The 24,156-nt window shown below is 37.7% G+C and overlaps 1 protein-coding gene across 1 annotated transcript in view; it reads left to right on the top strand.

Annotated features, from left to right (window-relative positions):
• The window catches only part of LIN7A (lin-7 homolog A, crumbs cell polarity complex component), a 142,594-nt gene that overhangs the window by 98,074 nt on the left and 20,364 nt on the right, over positions 1 to 24,156 (top strand). Inside the window, exons 3-4 of the mRNA XM_045845018.1 lie at positions 5,616 to 5,687; positions 7,997 to 8,206. Coding sequence (XP_045700974.1) covers positions 5,616 to 5,687; positions 7,997 to 8,206 — 282 coding nt within the window. The remainder of the gene's footprint in view (positions 1 to 5,615; positions 5,688 to 7,996; positions 8,207 to 24,156) is intronic.

Raw genomic sequence — 24,156 nt, 5'->3', positions numbered from 1 at the left:
CCCATTTTCCCCATTCACTCCCCTCCACCCTGCCCACCCCCTCCCACCCACTTTCCCCCTTTAGTTCATGTCCATATGTCATAAGTTCTTTAGTTTCTGCATTTCCCATACTCTTCTTGCCCTCCCCCTGTCTATTTTCTACCTACCATCTATGCTATTTATTCTCTATACCTTCCCCCCTCTCTCCTCCTCCCACTCCCCTGTTGCTAACCCTCCATGTGATCTCCATTTCTGTGGTTCTGTTCCTGTTCTAGTTGTTTGCTTAGTTTGCTTTTGTTTCAGGTATGGTTGTTACTAACTATGAGTTTGATGTCTTTTTTTACTGTTCATATTTTTTATCTTCTTTTTCTTAGATAAGTCCCTTTAACATTTCATATAATAAGGGCGATGATGAACTCCTTTAACTTGGCCTTATCTGAGAAGCACTTTATCTGCCTTTCCATTATAAATGATAGTTTTGCTGGATAGAACAATCGTGGATGTAGGTCCTTGTCTTTCATGACTTGAGATACTTCTTTCCAGCCCCTTCTTGCCTGCAAGGTCTCTTTTGAGAAATTAGCTGACATTCTGATGGGAACTCCTATGTAGGGAACTGTCCCCTTATCTCTTGCTGCTTCTGTGATGTGCCTTGGCGTGTTCCTCCTTGGGTCCAAACTCTTTGGGACTCTCTGAGCTTCCTGGATTTCCTGGAAGTGTTATTTCCTTTGTCAGATTGGGGAAGTTCTCCTTTATTATTTGTTCAAATAACTTTTCCACTTATTGTTTTTCCTCTTCCCCTTCTGGTATCCCCATAATTCAGATGTTGGAATGTTTAAAGATGTCCTGGGGGTTCCTAAGCCTCTCCTCATTTTTTGAATTCTTGCTTCTTCATTCTTTTCTGTTTTGTTGTTTCTTTCTTCCTTCTGGTCCATTCCATTGATTTGGAACACAGTTTTCTTTCTATCACTATTGGTTCTGTGTGCATTTTTCTTCATTTCACTTATTGTAGCTTTCATTTGTTCATGCAATTTGCGACCAAAATCAACCAGTTCTGTGAGCATCCTGATAATCAGTGATTTGAACTGTGCTTCTGATAGGTTGGCTATCTCTTAGTCGCTTAAAAGTACTGGCCCCAAGGCTTTCAATTCTATTTGAGCCATCTTTTTTTTTTTTTTAACTTGGTCTGGTCACACCTGTTACATATGAGGAGCGGAGCCTTAGGTGTTTACCAGGGCAGGGTACCCCAGTCACTGGGTTGTGATGTTGTGTGTGGGGGTGGGGTCTGAGAGGGAACAATGTCACCTGCTCCGCTCTCTCTAGGACTTCAGTCCCCTCTGCTGCTTCCCACAAGCAGATTGGGCTCTTCTGGTGCAGGCTCCCATGTGGGTGGGCTTATGTACTTTCTAGGACTCCGTGGGTCTCCCAAGGATCTCTCCTGTGAGGCTGGGAGAGTCTCCTGACACCTCAACCCCCACAGGTGTTTTCAATCGGTGTTTTTAGGCTTTGTTTCCCAGTGCTGGGTCCCTGGGTTGTGTGGTCTGTGGTGATGCCCGTTTTTGCCTAGTTTATCTGTGAGCGAGTGTGTGGCTGCGGACAGCCAGCTGCCTTGTGCACCTCACTGGGTCTGCTGGTTGCCTCCCACTCCCAGGGTCTGCCACTGGTCCGTCAGCTACCCCTGTGTGTCTGGGGTCCACCAACTGCCACCTGCACCCTGCACGCCCATGTCTGCCAGCCACCGATTTTTCCTGCTGGGACCCCGGATCCCTCTCCGTAGGCCTCTGACTCTGCTCCTCTTACCGGTCTAGATGAATGGTTGTCGGACTTACGTTTAGTTTATTTCTCTCTGTTCTGGTTGTTTTTTTTTTTGTTTCTAAATTTTTGTTGTCCTTAGTTTTGGTTGTGTGAGGAGGCACAGTGTGTCTAACTATGCCTCCATCTTGGCCAGAAGTCTGTGTCTTTTCATTTTCTTAACAGTGTTTTCCAAAGACTTACTCTCTAGACCCACTCTTTTTAAACTACAGTTTTAATCTATCCTCTTTCAACTTCTAAGCCTTCATGTTAACAAATTTACACAAATTCCTAATGAAAAAATTGTAGTATAACTTTTGGAACTTGGGGCTAGAAGATAACCAGCTTTATAAATAGCATGGATCTGTATAACATTTACTTGAATAATCTAACAATCAGGAATTCTCTTGGCTGAAAGTAGCAAAAAATGCAATTTCAGTGGCTTAAACAAATAGGACTATTTTTCCTTGTTACAAGTTGAGGCAACTGCTTGTGGGTTTCATTATATCCACATTTAGGATACGAAGTAGAAAAGGGAGAAGAACAGAATGTGTACCAAGAGAGCAACACTTTCCAGAAGCCACTGGCACTTCCAATTGAATCCTCATTGGACAGAACTGGGTCATGGGACCAGACAATGCTCAGTGGAACAGATTGGGTTAGGCGGGCCCACCTAGTGTCTGGCTCACACAGCAATTTTTAAATACCATCAAAATATGAAAGGTAATAAAACTAAGACAGAAAAATCAAAATCCAGTTTTGAACTTGAAGTTTTTTCCCCATACTTTGCTGGTCAAAGAGCTAAATTCTAAAGGCATCATTCCAATTGTATCTTAGTCATGGATATAAAAGTAATAATAGAAATATAGTAGCTATTATAAGAATAATAGGTTATGGCTTTTGAGGCTACATACTTTGTCTTCTTTGCTGCTTGAAGGGAGGGTTTCACATAGCAGAAAAGTAAGGTGCACAGATAGTAGGTCACTTAAGGTCATGTAAAAGAGGAATCCAGGATAAGCAACTCATGGTATAGCTTGTTCATGCCTTACCAACTTATTTGTAGGAATCAGGGTTTTTAAAATCAAGAGTGATTCAGTATAGACTTATATTGTGGCATTGCCTATAGAGTCTGCATATATGTATATAAACAAAATCTCAAAAGCAAAAATCCCTTTGTGCTAGAATTTCAGCTGTTTGTCTTAAACTCTAAGTGAGGATTCTGTTGTAAACTTGGTAAATAAATTGAAGTTAAAGTGAAGCTTTTACTTCATTAGTGTTTGTTATTTTCTTAGTGATAAAATTTCTATCCAGCAAAAGGAGCCTATTTGCTTTTGAATATAAAAAGTAAAATTTAAATTAGTCCTTAAAAAATTGACAATACCTTCTATAATGAACATTTATGTTAATTCCGAGTTTTAGACGTAACCATTAATTTTTTTCTTTCAAATTTTGGTCCAAATACCAAACATCCTTACTAGAATATTAGCAGAACAAATAAGTAAATGAATCTGCTGAACCAGCTCACTACAATCCTATTGCCTTTACTAAATTAATCTATATTTGTAAATTTTCAAGAACTTCAACTATGTTCTAACTATGCAAAATGCTATTGAATCTGTAATAATCACTCAAGGTTAGGAAGTCACTGACACAGAAATGTAAGGTAAAACTCTATGAGAGTTTCTGTCAGGTGTTTGACTCTCAGCAGGAATCAAACCCATCTTAAGCATTGGACCTTGCTTCAGAATGCTGCCGCTGAAGTTTGCCAGAATTTTGGGCACCCATAGACTCTGAAGACCATGAGCCCCACTGCCCCTCCTTGAAGTGCATACAACCATTTTTTGTCTTCCCCTTAAGAAATCTCTCAGGGTATCTGGTAAGATACTGTAGCTTTCCATAGCAATTTCCTTCAAAATTTCACAAATACTTTTACAATTATCCTTGAAAAGTAAGATAGTCAAAGATACATTTCACCCCTTAGAAATTGAGAGGATAAGAAATTCATAAGGTGACACAACTAATAGAAATAGAATTGATATCTCCAACATTTGACTTGACTCTAGAATTAGAACATTTCCTCTTCAGCCCATTTTTGAAAGTCGACAAATCAGAATCTACTATTTTATTGAACAAAAAGAAAAAGATTGGCAATAATACTGGGATTGTTTCACTTAATCTTAGTATATTATAAGCATAATGGAGGATTAAAATGCTATTTCACTTTCATTGCGAGTGAGAAATTTGTCGTTTTCAAAATTGTTGTATTATACATTTGCAGCCACCACTTCTATAATGGTAGGTACCATATAAAACCTAGATACCTTCATTCAAAATAGAAATAAATACTTGATATTTGCAAGGTTTTGTTTTCATGCATGCTGCCAAAACAGTAGTGGTCTATGCTGTCTTAGTAGAAGAAAGCCCGAAATGATTGAAAGAGGAGAGGTTTTCAAGCAGTTATGTACGAATCTCGGCTATATCTGCCCCTGACTAGCCCTGCAATCCTGGAAGGTGTGTCAGCATGTCCATGGCTGTTTGCTCAGGGGTAGATTGCCTGAGTCCTAAATTGTGAGACTTGCATGAGTTCATAGATATAAAATGCTTAGCAATACACTTGGCGTAAGCCCTCATTAAGTGCACACCAGAATCATGATAATTTACTCCAAAAATTATTTATAGAAGATTTTTGAGACCCTTTACTTGGTGCTATACACATGTGTTTTTATGGCTTACTAATTTTAGCATATAAAAAGAAAAATATAACTTGATTCCTTAGTTTCTGCTTTCTCAGTCTTCTCAGTCTCAACGTGATTGAGGTTTTGGTAGATAATTCTTTGCTGTGGGTGGCTACTGGGAGCACTGTAGGATGTTTAGCAGCATCCGGTCCTCTATGTGCTAGATGCTGAAGCACTGCCCTTTCCACATTGGTGACAATACAAAATGTTCCCAGACATTGCCAATGTCTCCTTGGTGGGGTTGGGGGAGGGGCAGATTTGTCCAGCTGAGAACTACAGTTTTTTTATTAATTCTTCATAAAAAGTGTTGATGACCTTCTAGTCATAAGAGATTTCTTCCTGAAAGATCAGGGTCAAATAATGTGAGAACCATTTAATAATAATAATAATTAGCCCAACTGTATTAATGTAAGGCTCCAACTTAGGTCTGTTAGTCAGCAAAACATTTATGCTTTCTACAACATCATTCTGGGTCTAGATTTCACTGTTCATTCTTACTGTTTCCTCTACATATTGATGTGAACCCATAGTTGATGTTGCTCTGCTGCTAGTTTTATGAGTCTCTTACTTTCCTTTACTTGTCTTTGCTCCTGAATACTTTTTTATCTGTGAACTACAAGTGTGTCATGAACAGTAACATATTCTCCAACATGCAAAGAAAAGATAGTTATTCCAGTTTTGTGTAATATTAATTTAGAAAACTATTTTTAAAGTGTTACCTAAATTCAGGAAGTAGCTATATATAAAAGTATATATATAAAATTTTTATCGCACATTTGACACATAGAGCTATATATAATGGTAAAAATTTTTACTGAGAGTAGTTTTTATAGTATATATGAGAAAAATAAATGAGTTCTTATATTTAATAAACATGAACAGCCAAATTAAAAAATTATGAATAAAAGTGATTACCTTCTCTATCCTATCTCTCCCCACAAAAAAGAAATAAGAGGAATTTTTGGCCCAAGTCATCAGGTTAATTGATTCAGACATATTCGGCTTTGTGTTAGGGAACTTTTGAATTGCAATGAGAATGTATTGTCCTCTCTGCAATGAAAGAATTAATATTCTTCATGTTCTTACACGTTCTTTTTTATGTGAACATTTCAGGTATATCAATATATGCATGAAACAATAACTGTTAATGGCTGTCCCGAATTCCGTGCCAGGGCCACAGCAAAGGTAAGACTTGAGTAACTTTAAAAATATACTTAACCCCAGTGATCTAGTAATTGATTGTGCGCGTGTGTGTTTCAGGTATTCTCGTGTGTACACTGTAAGAGAATTTAGACATCAGTGGCAGCCCAGAGTCTAGAACCAGTACTACTTCCCAGGTAAAAATCCTAATGGAAAATTGAACGTTTCTGCTGCTTCTGTAGCTTAAGAAAGGAGAATGATTTCATTAAACTCACTAAATGTCCATTTGGCACAAGCAAATCTACTGATTCATTGTATGAAATACTACTTGGTTTTCTGACACATTCCTCTGATCCGAAAGAACCTGTTCCCTACTCAGTGCATGAAGATTTATTCGCACAAGTCTACAGATTTGACTTCACTTAGTCATTAGGAGAACTTACCTGACACCCAGTGATGTAGGATTCTTGCCACGTATGCTGCTGAGCAGTGGGTATGCAGCTGAAAGAACGTGATGTTGACCTAATGGGTCAACTTGTCGTCACCTTTTGTGGTGGTGACCACATTTGCTCTTTAAAAATTTAAATCCAAATATTGCAGAGACCCTACCAATGGGAATGTTACAGCGATAGACTCATGAAAGTATCTGGAAAATAGACCATTAGGAAATAATAGTTTTAAACTAAAATCGCCAGTGCTATTTGTATTATTTACAAATACAGAAATATTGTAATTCATATGCACTTGTTCTTTAAAGGCTTTTCTGTTTTTCATAATGTATAAGAAATAAGAACTGGTGAAAATAACCAAACTTTTTCACTTAATTCTTTTTGTGCTACATCACCTTTTGTTTGATTTCCCTCCAGATTTCTTAATTTTGTCCTGTAACTGAACACTGTATATTTGTGAGTGTTTTTTTAACCCAAGCAAAAAAAAAAATGGGTATTATTATCATTACATCATGCTTTGCTTGTACTGAAGTGGAACACACAGAGAAAAAAATGATCCCTACATGGTTTAATTAAGGGGAAAAAGAATTATGTAGTGTTTTACCGTTCTCATTTCTTATTCATGTAGAACAGCAGGATAGCAGCATAATGTTGCAATAGCACAATATTTTCTGGTTGTTTCTGGGCTGTCTGCATTGCATCCATGTCAGCCATTACTATGCATGATGACAAGGTTTGCATGAGCAAATGCATGTAGCTAAAAACAAGCCATTCTTTCCATATCATTCACCTTCTTTCACTAAATGCAGACAGTAGCTAATGCTAAATTGATGTGATAATGCTGTGTGTGGAAAAGAATGTACAGTAGTTGGGAATCAATATTTTTATAGTGTTGAGTAAATCACTTTATAGTAGGCATCTAATCAACTGATTAAGAAAGGTTAATGGAGGTGGAAAATAAGAAGCAGGCAAATAATGTTTTCTTGTTAGAAACTGCTTAATTTTATTATGCTGTAATTTTATTTCCATGAGGGGTGGGGACTAATGGTAAGTTTTTTTCATATGATTTCTTTTTTAAATTATTATATGAATTTTAAAGTAAAATTATGTCCATGTTAAATGATATTTTATATAACTAGGTATAAAACCATAGACTGCTCATTATACCTACATTGCTGTAGTAGTTGAAATGTTAATGTGAAATTTCAGGGGGAAAAAAACCTGTGCCAGAGAAGAGGGCATCTCGGAAAAATATCGAATATTGATCTGAAATAGTAATCTGTTCAAATATATTATTTTATTATAGCTCTTATTTTCTTTTAGGCGTTCTGAAAAAAAAAGAACCAAATTTGCCAAACCAGTGGTCTTACAGTCAGAAAATTATAGATGTATTTTTCAGTACATACCCATATACATATAAGTGCTTCTCAGTGTATTGAATAAATTATTATGAAGATTTGTGTGCAAGCACCAGGTTAGACTGTGTGTCATACAGAGAAGTGTAAGCTACTAGCTCTGCCCTTTGTGTGCCCATAGTCACCATATGTGCATAATAATTACAGTATATGTACCATATGTAGGTAGCATACGGACCAAACCTATATGTAGTATAAGGATAAGAGTAATTCCATCTAACTGAGATAATTGGGAAAAATGTTTTATGTAAAAGAGAAGTTTTTATCATAGCGGACAAGGTCTAGAAAGTTGGAAATAGCTGGACTGGACTTTACCAAAGAAACTGAACCTTAGATAATGTCTACATGCAGAACAGCCCTCCCTTTTGTGTTTTTTCTTCACAGGAGAATGCTATAAAAATATGAGGAGTTGCCTGGTCTCCCCTCTGCAAAGCATATGATTAGCCATACTTCCCTTGTTGTATTACCAAATGACCATCTTTTCTTGCAGGCAACAGTTGCAGCTTTTGCTGCTAGCGAAGGCCACTCCCACCCTCGGGTAGTCGAACTGCCAAAGACTGATGAAGGCCTTGGTTTTAACGTGATGGGAGGAAAGGAGCAAAATTCCCCCATTTATATCTCCCGCATCATTCCTGGAGGGGTGGCCGAAAGACACGGAGGCCTCAAAAGAGGAGACCAGCTGCTGTCAGTGAATGGAGTGGTATGTTCATAAAGTAACCAGAGGTTTTCTCCTTTGGCACATTCTTTTTTTCCCCTTGCTGTTACTGAAACCAGTGTTGAAACGCTAGAACAAATAATAATTTTGTATCCAAACAGCTTCCTAAGAGTTGATGGATATTAAACCAACAAAAGCAGTAATTTTGCAGTTTTTATGCTTCCATTCATCTTATTCTAACATGATATGTATGAACTAATTGGAAAATCATCCCAACTGGTAGAATTTTTCCCATTTAATACTCTAATTGAATTAATGTTTAGAAGAACATAATAATTTCCAGGCACTTTTTATTCAAAGTTGATAAGCAAATATATTTTAAAAATAAAGATAGAATTCTTCGTTCTACATTTTCTATTTAGTTAAAGAGGGGTGATAATTTTAACATATATGATGATGTACATGGGAAAGGATAATGCTCAGATAATTCCTTAAGCCAGGTTTACGGCTACAGTGTATTAAAAATGTCAGCCTCCTCCACAAAAATGTCTGATTACATTATCTATTACTCAATATTGATATTTTAATTGTCATATGAAGTTAAAGCAATTAAAATATATAACATTTTTTAGAATGAGGAACATACTTTTTTCATAACCTCATATCCTTTGGATACGCACCACATGTAGTGATGAGTTGCTGAAGAAATAGATTACTGTAAAATGAAAATTTTCTTCCCATAACTTTTACTTACATCAAAAATAAATAACCACCCTGGCTGGTGTGGCTCAGTGGGTTGGGTACCAACCTGCGAACCAAAAGGTCACTAGTTCGATTACAGGTCAGGGCATGTGCATGGGTTGCAGGCCACATCCCCAGTTGGAGAGGCAACTGAGCAATGTTTCTCTCTCACACTGATATTTCTCTCCCTTTCCTTCCCCCTCTTTCCCCCACTCTAAAAATAAATAAAGTCTTTATAAATAAATAAATAAATAACCTAAAACACACATTTCCGAAGTGTAAATAAGATCATGTCAATGATTACCTTTTCATTTCCTAAAAACTTAAGATTTTAATAAATTAGATTTGGGGTTTTTCTGTGGACATATGATTTCTGCTTAGACTATCCAGAATAAAATGCATTTAAAATGTAATGTTTTATTGGTCACTATGGGGTAAATTGTTCTGTACTTATATCTTGCATTGAATCTCTTTATTTTTTGCCTTACTAGTAGTTTTATAGAACCCAAAACTATTCCTTCACCTCTAATAATTCCTCGTGTACATCAAAATCACCAACCCATGAATGTTTTCCATCACTTCAGCATTCCAATTCTAAAATTACCATTTTGTTTACTTTCCTCCATGTAACAATGTCTTGAGATGAGTGCTTTATTGACGTTTAGATAACTGTGACTTTTTCAAAGCATGAAAATAATAATTTCAGAGTCAAACTTTTTAGGACACTGCTCTAGAGCTAGGTCATATAATTATGTCTCAAAGTAATCATTTGCACCTTAGTGTATGAATTTCCAATTTTTCTGAATATATTGGGTAGGTCACAGGAAAGTGTAGAATTTAAAACATGAAAAGTACAAAAAGAACCAAAATTATGTTAATAGTAATTGTAATTATGTAAAGCATAATAAATATATATGAATCACTTTAAAAGGCAGTTGACTTTTAACTGTCTGTCAGGGGAGCCAAAGAGTCTTGATTTAATCCATGTGTTTGCAGGGAACAACACAGTTTGTAGGCATTTCATAACCACTCATCCATTCCTTGCAACGACCATGTGGGTTTATATGGGAGGCTTTTCACAGGGGTGGGAATTGGAGAGATGAAATAAGATACCTAAGACTCTACCACTCAATTTCCATATGATTGTAGATTAATATCCTCTAAACTTAAATTTTTTAATCTAGATAAGGGGAGTAGGAACTTGAAGGGTACTGATAAAGACTGAAATAAGGCAAAATGTCTATGGAGAACTGTCCATTACTAATTTGGTCATACACATCTTGATTAGGTAAGGATGGTTACTGAAGCAGGCTGAGGAGGGTTAGCAATCCTCCTATGATAATGCTAATGCTGGTTATGTTACAAGTAAGTCATATAGCAACTTCTCCTATATTTATAGGCAAAATTTTGGCAAACATTTATTAACAAAAGAGGCATTAATAGATTCATGCAACCTTTTCCATAAGTTTGGTGTAATCATAGTTCTGTGTCCATTCAGATGTCCCAATCAGTACCTTAGGAAGAGGGCTTACTTGAGGCAGATGAAACAATATTCCAAGACCAGGATTCTGGCACCCCTATATTCAGCATCAGACAACCAGAAATCTATTAGACTGATGGTTGGAAATAGGACGGTTTAGTGATCAAACTTATACCACTAATCCTAAGGTACAGACCATGGCCTCTTTAAGATTCTTGTACCCTGTTCATGTAAAGGTGGGGAATGTCTCCAAAAGTCTTTAATACTCCATATTCATTAAGTGGAATATTATTTAAGTTCCATTTAACATGCTTGTTGATGAGTCACTGATCTTGTCAGTGAGAATCCATTTTTCCCATTTTATTGCTAATAAGCAAAGCGTCATTTATTTATTGAAATAGGTATAACAAATGCTTATAGTGGTCAGTTTCTAGAGTCTTCCTGATATACTACTTTCTGACCACCTTGGATCAGTTTACAAAGCTCCTAAATTTGGTGTTTAAAATATTGCACATCCATATAATCAACATATATATTATAAATGACCTATTTTAAAGTATTTAAAAGTAAGTTATGTGCATTTTAAGTATTGTAATATTTATCAGGTGATCATCCAGAGGTGGTTTTCCTTCTGTAAATGAGAAACTGCATGACCCAGTGGGTTTCCCGCAGTCACATACAGAGTAGTTAATCCAAGGCCAAGACCCTGGAAGTCTTTTTTATATAAATAATTTCAGTCAGACCAAAGTACTTAATGAAAAGGATTACTTTGTAATGAAAGGGCCAAAAAAGAAAAGATTAGCATATGACCAAATTATTACTGTTTACACTTGAAGTATCATTTAAGGAAATTAATATGGAAGATTTTCAGAACATGCCATTCTAAAATGAGAACAAATTTTGGAAGGACATGATTTGTACGGTTTAAGCAAACCTTAACTACTTCACTACTCTAGGAAAAACTTCCTAATGCCTTACCTAGAAAGTAAAGAAATTATCATGGATCTTTAAACATCTGAAGACATTTAGTATCTTAGATGTCAAAAAGAAGGAAACTCATACCAACTCAGCTATCTTTGGGAGAATTTTTTTTCTATTCCTGAGTGCCAAGAGAAATTTCCCATGGAATTTTCATAAATGAGACATCGAATCACCTAATGCAGTTTTATAGAAAATACAGAGGCCTTTTGTGTACGACTGCTTCTTAAGTCAACCCTCAGTAAAAACTTAGAGCTGAATTCTCAATTAAAATTTAACTTTACAGGAGGTCAAAATGTTACAGATAGAATTTATAGCTTTTTAATAATCCCCTTTTCACAATTTTATGCCCAAGTGTTTCATCAATAATTTTGAGAAGAGACTAAAGAACTCTTTATAAGGGCAGCAGCCGATATGGAGCCAGCGGGGACAGTAAATGCATGTGGTGATCCAGTCCAAATATAAAAAATCCCAGTAGGATAGTACAGTAGACCTAATTGAATAAGAATTTGCATGAAGTCCTGCTCGCATACCCAGAAAACTTGTCTACCTGCATGCAGAATTAGGGGAATGAATAAACACCAAACTCTGGAAAAGAGAAAAAGCCTAGGGGATTTCTATTGATATTAAGAGGAATATTGTATGAAACAAGTTGGGAAAAAGAAAAACAAAAACGTGTCAAAGTGGTTGTAGGGCCCATGAATACAAATATTACACACAGATGTGGAAGGAGATTGGTCTATCGCTTGAACGAGGTCGCCCATTGTGCTGCCTGACCCTGGTTTCATCCTTACGTGAAGAACACTAGCTAGTTCGGGTTGTGGGTTCAGTCTCTGGTAGGGACACATCCGGGAGGTGGCCAATCAATGTTCCTGTTTCTCACTGATATTTCCTTCTCTCCTTCCTCCTCCCTCTGAAATTAATCAACATACCCTTGAGTGATTATTAAAAAATATTTTTTAAAAGGAACAATAAGCTAATTTAGAGATGAACAGTTTTGCATATAATGAACATGTTAGAGAAGGACTTGACTGTTTAGGACAGAGAAGAAAGCATTGGGGAATGAATGATGGTTGTCTTCCATTGCCCTCCACTGTGTGAGGCACCAGATGACACAGCCCAGACTGTGAGTAAAGTCACGAGGTAGAGTTCTCTAAATAGAGAAAGACTGAGTTGTGAAATAGTATGTGCCCATTGTTTGAGGTTTTAATCACAGATTAGAAGGCCACTGGCCAGATCGTTTCAAAATATGTGTACTATGTAGAGCTGGAACAGTTGGCCCAAGGTCCCTTTTAACTCTGTGACTCTGATTCTGGCTTCAGATGAGATTTTGATGGGACTGCTATATATTCCTACACACCTGCTTGTGCAGGTATTTACATGCAACAGGCTCCACCTATCTCTGTGCACACTGTGGAGAGATTTTCTCTGAACACAAAGATTATAAATATACTATAATACTAATAACACTTTTTATTTAGTCAGTACATTATAGTTTATGAGCAGTATTCACGTGAGATTCTCATATTTGTTCCTCAAAATATTCTCATGAAATGGATAGGGCCCCAGTCTTTTCTCTCTCTCTCTCTCTCTCTCTCTCTCTCTCTCTCTCTCTCACACACACACACCAGTACACACAAATGCACACACAGACCCACACCCAAGTATGTACACATGAAGTAAATTTCAACCTTTATCATGATTGTAACTGATGCTTGGCAAATATAATAATTTATCATTTTAAAAGTCAATTCTACAGAAATCTTTCAGATCTGTGGATTGTGCCAAGGTCAGTTTTCTGGTTTTAATATTACACAATAGTTTTACAAGATGTGGGGAAGGTGTGTAAATGGTGCTTGGGACCTCCCTGTACACTTATTTTCAACTTCCTGTGTATCTGTAATTATTTCCTGATATTTTTTCAAAGGAGGAAAACCTAAAAGAATCAAATGGAAAGATGCTAGCCTACTGGTACTGATGGGACAGAGGACAGGTGGTAAGCAGGAAGCAGAGGAGAGAAAGATAAAGTAAAATCACAAGAACTTTAAAAATATGTCATAGAGAAAAGAGGCCTACATTAGCATCTGAAATCCAAGCACTGTTTTAGAGTATCATTGGTGGGAAAATTGCAGCTAATTCACCTGGCTCTGTCGTTAATGCTAAATAAAGCTATCGATACAGTGCATGCACAGTGCTAATTGATTTTTAAGCATAACAGATGCATGAGTAAAAATTTAGGGATGAAACAGAATAAATTGTTTTCCTGGAATCTGGTCATTTCCCATTGTATAAATATCTATGCCAAGTTAAAAGTGATACAGCCCAAATTATTTATGCAAAAAGACTGCCAGGTATGGAATGAGGATGGAAAAAATTAGAACTCCATATTTGAGTGCTAAGAAGCGACAGCATTCCAGGGAGAAAATGTGTCTTAAAATCTTATTTTTTGTTATCTGAACAAAGAAAAGACACAAATAAAAAGATTTGTAATATTACTCTGAAATACACTTCATGAAAATTGAAGCTGCAGATTAAAATGCCTGCCCCAAAGAGAGCAGTAACTTTTTGTTCATTGCCTTGTCTTTAGTCTTAGAACAGTCTCAGTACATAATTGAAGCTCCATATACATTTTTTTATACTTCAGGAACACTGTAAGCACTTTACATAATGAATTTATTATTTCCCCATGATTATCTTCAGTAGGTGCTCTCATTAACACTCATTTTACATATGAGGAAACTGAGGAAGGGGGAGATTAAGTAACTTTCTGCCCTGGCTGGAGTAGCTCAGTGGATTGAGCGCAGGCTGTGAACCAAAGCATCGCAGGTTCGATTCCCAGTCAGGGCACATGCCTGGGTTGGAGGCCACAGCCCCCAGCAACCACATATTGATGTTTTTCTCTCTCTCTCTCTCTTTCTCCCTCTCTTCCCTCTCTAAAAATAAATAAATAAAATCTTTTTTTTAAGTAACTTTCTCAAGGGCACAGAGCTACTGAATGGCATACCTGGAAATTCTAACCCAGGCAGTCTAGCCTTATTCACCATGATTTAAGGGTAAATAAGTATCTTAGCCATTCAAAAATTACTATTTTCTTGTATAGAAAAGATCAAGGTGTCTTCACCTTTATGTGTTTGCATAAAAAAGATTATTTTTGGTGGGGAGAGGGTATATTTGTTTTTCTCAAATTCTCATAAGGGGCTTTGACCTTTAAAAATTTGAGACCTAATCTTAAAAACAGTAACATTTTGAAAAAGGAGATTACTTGAATTCAAATGGCTCAGAATACAGAAGCAGGAAGAGTTTGGTTTGAATGCATTTGAATTATTCTGTCTGCCTACCTCCTCACTCCACTTTGTGCCAGGCACAGAAACACGGGGGCCCCAGGGAGTGTGGCCCAAACAGCCAGGTATAGCCCTGATGATCCACATCACTCCCTGTGTCCACTTGACGGTCAGAGGGGAGCCCAGGCAGACAAACAGGGGCAAGGCAGAGCCTCAGCCTTTGGTTGCCCCAGAGACCTGGGGCAAGCATCCCCACCTCAGTGCTTGATTGAGGCCTCAAGCAACGCAATTCTCCCACATTCTGTCTCTGCCTAGGAGTCCATTCCAGATCTTTTGCCTTTCTTGGCACCTGAGTAGGAGGTTGTTTGGGTTGTAATTAACTAGAAATGCAAACTGGAATTTCAGTTAAGGGTTGAAAATTTTTGGTAGTGAATGGTATTGTGTGACACACCACTCACAATTGTTTAGGAGCCAAGAGAAGTACAGTCAGGTGGCTCCTTCCTCGAATTTTATTCCATTCACCAACGGAATGCACTAACAAGGCAGCAGCATCTAGTATGTTTTGCAACAATGAGCAGGTGGCATTCAGCCGCCTTCATTTTGAGTTGGCTCATGATAAGAGACCCTTTCATTTAAAAAGTGGAACAGGGAGATATTGTTCTGTCCCAGTTGAATAAGTAACAATAACTTACTGGCTTGAAGGGCTACATTCTCACTCTGATTTCAGCCAGCAGGAATGGGCACCAGGTCGTTGGCTCTTGGACATTGCTATACCAACTTGAGCTGTGAGCAACACACTGAGATTGTGTTGAAAAAATTGACTGAAAATGTGTCAGTGCCAGAACACACTGGCATCTGGCCTGTGTTAAAGTACAGATCTCTAGATACTAGAGATCATTCCCACACATGGGGTCACGCTGACCTAAATCTCTGTTTCAATTGTGGATAATGGATATTTGACTATTCAATTTAGTTACTGGCACAGTTTTCCTCATAGTTATTACCCTCATTTTCTTACCATTTGTTGTTTGTGTTTTCCTCATTTTGTGCTATTTCACAATGTTTTTTGTTCATTCAACAATTATTTGTAGAGCAATTATTATGTGACAGCTGCCAAGCTAAACCCTGGGTATAAATGGTGAACAAAACAGAAAATGGTTATAATCCTCTTGGAACTTTCTGCCCGGTCGAGAGTAAGAAAATAATGATGCTAATAATAAATATATACACATAGATGTATATGTAAGTGGTGATATATCCTCTCTGTATGCTGGCCCAAGGGAAATTCTCCCAGTGATTCAGTTCAGTCCCACATTGGTCAAAGTAGTGAAATTTTCACTCCATGTGCCTATTAGTTTCTCATGGTTCTTGTAACAAATTACCACAAACTTAGTGGCTTAAACAATAAAAAATTTATTTTCTCACAGTCCTGGAGGCCAGAAGTCAGGAATCAGTTTGAATGAGCTAAACCCAAGGTGTGAGCAGGACAGTGTTCCTTCAAGAGGCTCTAGAGGAGACCCCTTTCTTGCTTCTTCTAGTTGCTGCTGGTGACTGCCTGCTGTCCTTGACTTGTGGCCACACCACTGAGATCTCGGCCTCCATGGGAACGTTACCTATTTCAGTGTCAAATGTCCCTCTACTTCCTCCCTGAAAGGACACTTTTGGGGCCCACCAACACCATGCAGAATATTGTTCTTAAAATCTTTAACTTAATCATGTTGGCAAAGACCCTTTTTACACATAAAGCATCATTTACAGGTTCCAGCAAATAAGAACTGATGTATTTGAGGGCCATTAACCAGCCTTCCACAGTGTGCTCACGTCCTGAATCCGGAGGGCTTAGAAATGTCCAGGTCAAGGAATGGGACAGTTGCCCACAGGCCATGGACTCATTGGTTTTCCACTCAGGACAGAATGTGCTGAGTATTTCAGCTCTACTCCTGGTACCAACAGTGCAAGTTTCTTCTTTTCCTCCCACCTCGGGTATGTTTCTCCTTTTACAGTCAATGAAATCCCTCAGCCTCCTCTTCCTTCTTCTCCCAGCCCCAGTCCTGTCTAATCTTTGGATGGTGAAAAAATGAAAACATCTTTTTTCTACCTTACAGCCAGAGGCTTTCAACTAATTTTGAGTCTTTTTTTTTTTTTGCTCCCTAGATGTGGGCCAAAGGAAGCAAAGGGGGAGAGGAAATACACAAGGATCCCAAATGTACACTTTAGGATATAGCACTGCCTTCTAATTAAATGCTATGACAAATGTTAAAAGCAGGAAAGGAGAGGGAAATGAGGTGCAGTGTAAAAAAGTAAGAGGCACTACTATTCATAGTGTTAGGAATGGCCTTTTTGAGCAGTGACATTTAAGCTAAGACTGAGGATGAGAAAGAGTTGGTCACCATCAGAAAAAAGAACTTATGAGAAGGTTCCCAGGTGAGAAAGTCCATGACTTATCTTGTAGGAGTTACTGAACGACAAACAGGGATTGCAGCACAGAGAGTCAGATAAGCTAGCCAAAGAGCTGGTTGGGGACCAGATGAGGCACATTCATATAGGTGCCACCAAAAAGGTTCTGTTTTGTTTTAAGTGCAAAGAGAATCTCAATGTCCATCAGATATTAACTCTGGTGGTACACTAAGGATTCCTGATACCTTCTATGAATATTCACTAAGAAATGAAAAATACTTTTTCTCTATTCTAGGGTATTATTATTATTATATTGAAATTTTCTTTTCATACTCTAAACCACTTTACTAAGTTCTGGCATCTACTAACAACTTTAGAAACCGTTTTCATCTTTATGTGGTTGCATTTAATAGACATCAGAAAACTTTCACTTTATTGTTAATTGACATTTTCAAGATTTCAAATAAAACATCACATTTCAAGTTTTTATGATTTCTGAGAAATTTAAGATATTCTGACCATAATATGGTCATTTACTCTCTGAAGCAGATTTTATCATTTGTAAAGCAGAAATAACAATATGTTTCTCAAAGTGTGGATCTGAAGATTAACTAAGAGACTATGTGAAAGTATCTGCCACTATGTGACTACTTTTTAAAAACACAATAACTGTTCACTATTCTTAACTATTAATTATTATTAACTGTTAATGTAAATTTCTTTCCTCTAAGGCAATAATAGTCCCTTCCTATCTTACAATTCTGCCTGCATATACACTTAGATTCTCAGCTCACACTGTCTTTTCCTCTGCTCTCTGTTTAAGAGGCAGTGAAAGTCACCCATCGAATATTCTAATTCCAGAGGCAGTTGTATCGCACTTATTAGAAGGTATTGACAAGTCCTTGGATTTTTTGGCATCCTTACATCTGGGAAATTGATATAATGACCCCTGCTCTATCTATCTTTCCCAATAGTTATGAGGATAAAAGAGAGAATGAATAAATATAGCATTGGCAAAAATTAGATCTTATCTCTCCACAAAACACAGCATTATTGCTGTATATTATTATTAAATAGCTTTTTTGTCAAATTTCTAAGTGGGTCTCTCCATATTTACTATTACAACAAAGTTTCAATTTACAAAACAGAAAATGTAAATACAGTGATCTTTCTCTGTTGGCTGAGAAGTATGTGGTTCATCTTGATAATACTGTGTTTGCCTTCAGATTCTCTGCTAGGTCAAGTTCTGGCATCATTTATGCTTTGTGGAACTCACCCAATCCAATTACCAGTTACTGTTTTAATCATTGGTAGAGAAACCAGATTCTATTGCCTAAAAACTACACTTTATGATTCAATTTATGCCTAATTTGCTTGAGAAGGAACATTCTTCTGTCTTATTCAATGTAGGTCTAGAGACTTCCAGCACTCACCCAAAGCAGAATTGGAATGTTGTTAATATACCACAGTGGCATAAGTACACCTAATAAAATGCAACCAAGTTAAGTCTCCAAGTTTGTACAGTTTTCTCTAGCAGGTTTTGATCTTGTCTTTTTCTTGACTTTTCTCAAAGGAAGAAAGACAGATGAAATTCAAATAACATGTCATAAGATACCATATGTGTGCTTATTGGGAGGTCCGTGCGAGAGACCCAAACTTGCACTCAGCTGTAAGTTGCTGAGCCTCTGATTTGGGAAGTGCAGTGAGTCTTAGCAGCTGTGTGGCGGAACCTCACCTTTCTTAGTTCAGCCAGAGAGCATGGCCAGTTTTAAAGGAGTTGTATGGTACTAATACAAGATAATATTAAATGGAAAAAATAAATACTTTTGATTTTTAAAAATACCCACATGAATAAAAACAACTTGTTTGAAAATAATAAAATAAAATCTAAATCAAACTTTAAAAAAGGAAAGAGTTTGCACAGTGTGTCATTTTGAACCATAGGCCCTCCATCCTTGGTTTGCTGCCTACTCTCATAGATACAGAATCACTAGTTAGTCATTTTTATCACTGTCAACTTCACTCAAAATTTAAATTGCATTCCAACCCTTCAGTGGCACCTAAACACTTCTCAGGAAAAGTAATATTTCTATTCATAGGTATGCCTATTATCACAAATATGTAAATGTAGCATAGTAAGATTTAAGAATGTAACTTTGACTACGAACTTAGGTGGGAGACTTTACATCCTGAAGTTAAAGTCTGTGTATGATGCAATTACGTTTTTGATGGAGCATGAATTTAAATTACTGCAAGTCTGGTATGCACCAGATTTAATCTCCTAGCATTGCCCCAGCCTAGTTTATCACCCAGCACCTGCATCTCAACTCAGCTTTTTTATTCTGAACTTATTAGCACATATGCATTAGTCATTAATAATCAGATAAATAGTAAAATGTGATATTAGAGAAGTTGAAGATTCTGTACTGTCTCTGAGCTACCTCTGAAAGGCAAAGAAGCATAATGCTGCACTAGATTCAGTTTTGCAAAAGACTGTCCTTGAAGGCAGAGTGACAAACTTGAGTGCTGTGGGTCCAAGAGGAGATTATACAAATGAGTGGAGATGACCACTCAGGAACTGTGCCAGTCTCGGGAGGAAAGGCCCCACTGCAGTTGCAGCCAGTTGTTGCCACTGGGGAATGTCGACAGTGTTGGCAGATAATTCAGAATGTAAGAAAAAAAAACAACAATAAACCTTCTGGGTTTGTAGAGGAGATGATAGGATATGTAGGATCTTAAAGGTTAAAAAATAGCCATCCATGGAAATGTCACAGTGAGAGGATTGTGGGGGGAATACTCCAGGCAGCAGGGACAACATGTGCACAAACATGTAAGAAACAGCATGATGTGTGTAACAACATGATGTGTGTAACTAAAGAGTAAGGCAAGGCGTGGTTGTACAGGGGTTGGAGCGATAGGTCAGGGCCCTGTCACAGCAGGTCCCCTGTGTCATAATAAGAAGCCTGGGCTTAGCATTTGAAGGTGGTAGGAAATGGAAAACATAACATGGTTTTGTTCTGGTGAATGGGGGCAGTGTAAAAGTGGAGGAAAACGAGGGTTCTCTGAGGGGTTTTGCAGACGTGATGAAGGTCTTTACTAAAAGAAGAGAAAATAGGATGGACAGAAAGGAAAGATTTGAAAACTATTTAGGAGGTTTAGGTGTTATACTCCAGACCTCATGACTGGTTGGATGTGAGATGAAGGAAAGGGAATTACCAAGAAGTCCCAGTTTCCTGGCGTGGATCCTGCCTCCTGTCGGTACAGGAGAAGAGAGAGGCCGTGTGGCAAAGTGAGGAGCTTAGCACTCAGCAGTTTGTGGTACCTGTGGGTCATGCCAGTGGAAGTGTACAAAATAGAACAATTTCATTTGGTTTTAGGGAAGGGCACAGGTTTTAATTTAGTTTTACAGGTGTTAATTCAAAATGAATTAACTGAGTTCTAGCAAACTAATAGTATTTCAATGTAGAAAACTTTTTTTGATTCCTACTGTGTCACTTCCCACTAAATTCTATTTGTCTTAATCAGAGTTTCTCATCCTCGGAGCAGTTAATATTTTGAACAGGATAATCACTTCTTGAGGAGGCTGTTCTGTGCATTGTGGGATGTTTAGCAGGATACCTGGCCAGTACCACTCCCCTCTCCAGGGCGACCATCTCCAGACACTGTCAGCTGTTCTTTGAGGCACAAAGATTATGCCAACTTGAGAACCATTGTTTGAACTAAATTAGTCCAATCTCCATGAAGACTGATACAAACCAATTAGGAGCTGCACTGTTAAAATTTGAATTGCATACATTATGCATGTAACTAAATGCAGGTCCAGCTGCCTGCCACTTCAAAAGCCAATACTCATGAGACAGATGCTGATGTAAAGGAAAGTGGTTTATTTTCAGGCGCCAGCCACCTGGAAGATGGGGCACTCATGTCTCAAAGCCCATCCCAACATACCAGCTCAAGCACAGGTTTTTATAAGAAGGGAGAGAGGAAGCAGAACAAAGAGATCAAGGATGGAGTTTGAAAAGTCCTCTACACGTGATGAGCACTGTCCATTCTGATAAGGCAAATGATGGTCTGCTGTGTGTGTCATCCTGGCTTAGTCACCCTGGCTTCACATCCTCTGGGCTTTAAGTTCGGAGGTCAGTAAGTCTCTTGGAGCTGGGATACCTGAAGGTCCGAGTCTGTATCTTTGGAAGTTGGTATCTGGGATTCCTATACAAGCATGCTGTTAATCTACAAGCTACATATTAGTAAGAGTCAGCATTTACAGAAATGATGACAAAAGAATGGTGGAGCGGGTTACAATTCCCCACTGTCATATGCCTTGTGTGGTATATATGAATAGAATGGATTTCCACTAAATTGTAGCATGTAGGGAATTCCACAGGTGAGGGTCATTCTGGTGACTGCATCCAAGGCTTGCCACTGAATAAAAGGGTCCATGAAGAAGAGCCCCTGGCAGAAGAACACCTGCCATGGTGTTGACCGTAACACCATGGATAACAAAGGCAAAAGACTGACAGCCCATCACTATTGAATCTGTCTCTGTAGGCAAACAGTATTTTAAGAATATCGCCTCAAAGGCTTTAATCAACTGGCCAAAAAAAAAAAAAAAGATCAATGTGCCATGTGCCTGGCACTGAGGAAACGGCAAACAAAACACAAATCATATGCAACAGGGGATAAGTTTTATCTAATTTTCCTAGAAACATCAAGTTAAGTTTTTCGTAAATAGGAATGGCTGCATCACTTACAATTTTCCTTAGTTTTAGCTGTGGGTGATTTGTAGAAATATTGTGCCAGTATCACAAACAGAAATATGCCAAGCCTCACCACTTTTCTCTTCCGCCTCAGTATGAAAGCCATAGGATCTGTTTGACTGCTTGGGGTCTGTAACTGGGGTCCTCAGAAAACTGGAGAAGCCTCTGAGTTTTACACATGGGTCTGAAATGAGGCTGGCACCAGGATAGATGAGGATAGCTGTTAACCCTGAAATTCACTTTATTTTTGTGTCCATGATCTGTTTAAAGTTCGTATTAAATGACCATTATTTTGTTGCTATTGACAGTTAAGTAGTATAGGAAGCAACTTTAAACATCACTGCCCATGTTATAGCAATTTAGACAGAGCCCATTACCAAAGGAACCCATTGCACACACCATTTCACACGGGTCCTTTTTTATTAATTGGCAGGAGGGATAATGCAAAGCTGTATGATGCTGGTTGTCAGATCACACATCAGTCATTTTATGGTATCAATCTTCACAGCTGTTAAAATATGATTTCCTCCAGCTGTATTGCATATGATTTTACACATATCTGGAGTGTTCCACCAAGAAGCCCAGTGATTTTAACCTGCTTGGGTTTTAATGAATGTATTTAGTTTTTAAGAAAATCATCAAGCATTTAATTTTAGTAGGCACATTTGATTATTCTGTTAATAAAGCAAACTCAATATAGTCATTAAAATTCCTGTGATGAACTTTCAATTATTTATGGGAATGCAGTGACATGAGTCAGACTTGTCACTTGAACTGTCTTTGTTGAACTACTCTGCCTAGATCTGACCAGCATCACTGACTTTCTCTAATAGATTATCTGCTCAGTTGCTCCACCAAACCCTTAATTTAAGAGATATTAAGTAGGGAAGTAAATTGAGAAAGCATACATAAACACCCTGTATCTGGAGCATATATGTGACCAAACAAGTTCGTATAACAATTCCTAGACATAGTCTTAATACTCATTTATTCATTCAACAAGTGTTTATTAAGTATCTATAGTGTACCAAGCACTATTCAAAGCAGTCAAGAATCTTTGATGGAAAAAAAGAAAAAGAAATATTCTTTCTTTCATGGAGTTTATATTCCAGTAGAGTAGATTAGCAATAAACAAAACAAATAAGTGAATACATATAATGTTAGATGGTGGCAAATATTAAAGAAAAGAAAGACAGAGAGATCAGTAGCGTGTAAGGTGGACAGGCAGGCCAAGGAATTAAAAGGGAAGCTGTGGTTCTGGGCAGAGGAGCCTCTGAGGAGGTGAGACTTGAGGAGAGGATCAAAGCAGGTAAGGGGGTGAGCCACGTGAGTAGCTGGGGAAGAACATTCCATCCAGAGGAGGGGGTCAGAGTCCCTAAGCTGGGAAAGTGCTGTCATACTGGAGAAGTAACAAGGAAGCTAGACATGAGGGTTCAGTGGTAGTAGCTCACTTGTTGTTTTTTTTTTTTAATTTTTAAAGTTCCTGCTAATTAAAAAATTGTAATTAAAAATCTTCTATTTAAATTACATTGAAATGGTAATTTATAAATCCACACACACTGTGGTTTAGAAATAAAGCAGAGTCCAAGTGTAGTAACAAAATTGATAACAAAAGTAGCAGAAAAGATTTCCTTTGAGAACCAACAAGCCAGAAATTTGCTAAGCATTCTAAATGCACTGTGCCATTTAACTCTCACAAACTAATTCACTATAATTTATGGAGATGGACAGGTAATTTGGTAACTTCTCTGAACCTTAGTTTCCACAGTGCTAAGCGATGATATTAGTAACTACCTCACTTTTGTGGTATAACATGCTTCCTAACACATAGTAAGTACTAATAAGTATTAGCTGTGATCATTGTTACTAGTTCATAATTAAGGCATCAGCCATGGGTTTAAATAAGAAATTGTTTTCTCAGAGAAGTGACAACATAGTTAAGTTACAAATTTGTTGTAACTTAATGCATAAAATTGTTGTACCCAATGCATAAAATTTAGATATTTATTCACTCATTTGGCAAAATATAATTGGGCCAGGCATTGTCGTAGTCTCTGGCAGAATCAGTACCCCTGATTTCATGCTTATAGGTGTGGAGAAGAAAAAAGCAAGGGGGAAGATTATCTTTGCCACATAAGCTATTTTATAAATAAGTATGGGGTTCCCTCAGCTCATGGAAGGGGCACCCGCCCCAGGCATGGGAGGGCCAGAGCTGGTTTCCCCTGTGGAGAAAACTCACAGGCAAGTAGGCGTTGGGTAGGTGATGGGAGGCAGTGAGGAAGGTGAAAGAGGCACGTCAGGAAGGAACAATATTAGAGTACAGATATTAGAGAAAATTGCAAATTTTTCCGTTTGGAGACA

This window comes from Phyllostomus hastatus, unplaced genomic scaffold, assembly GCF_019186645.2.
Source record: "Phyllostomus hastatus isolate PE091 unplaced genomic scaffold, TTU_PhHast_1.1 phas_contig_432, whole genome shotgun sequence".
Taxonomy (NCBI): domain Eukaryota; kingdom Metazoa; phylum Chordata; class Mammalia; order Chiroptera; family Phyllostomidae; genus Phyllostomus; species Phyllostomus hastatus.
Note: the sequence above shows the minus strand (reverse complement) of the source record. Positions and strands in the feature narration are given on the sequence as shown.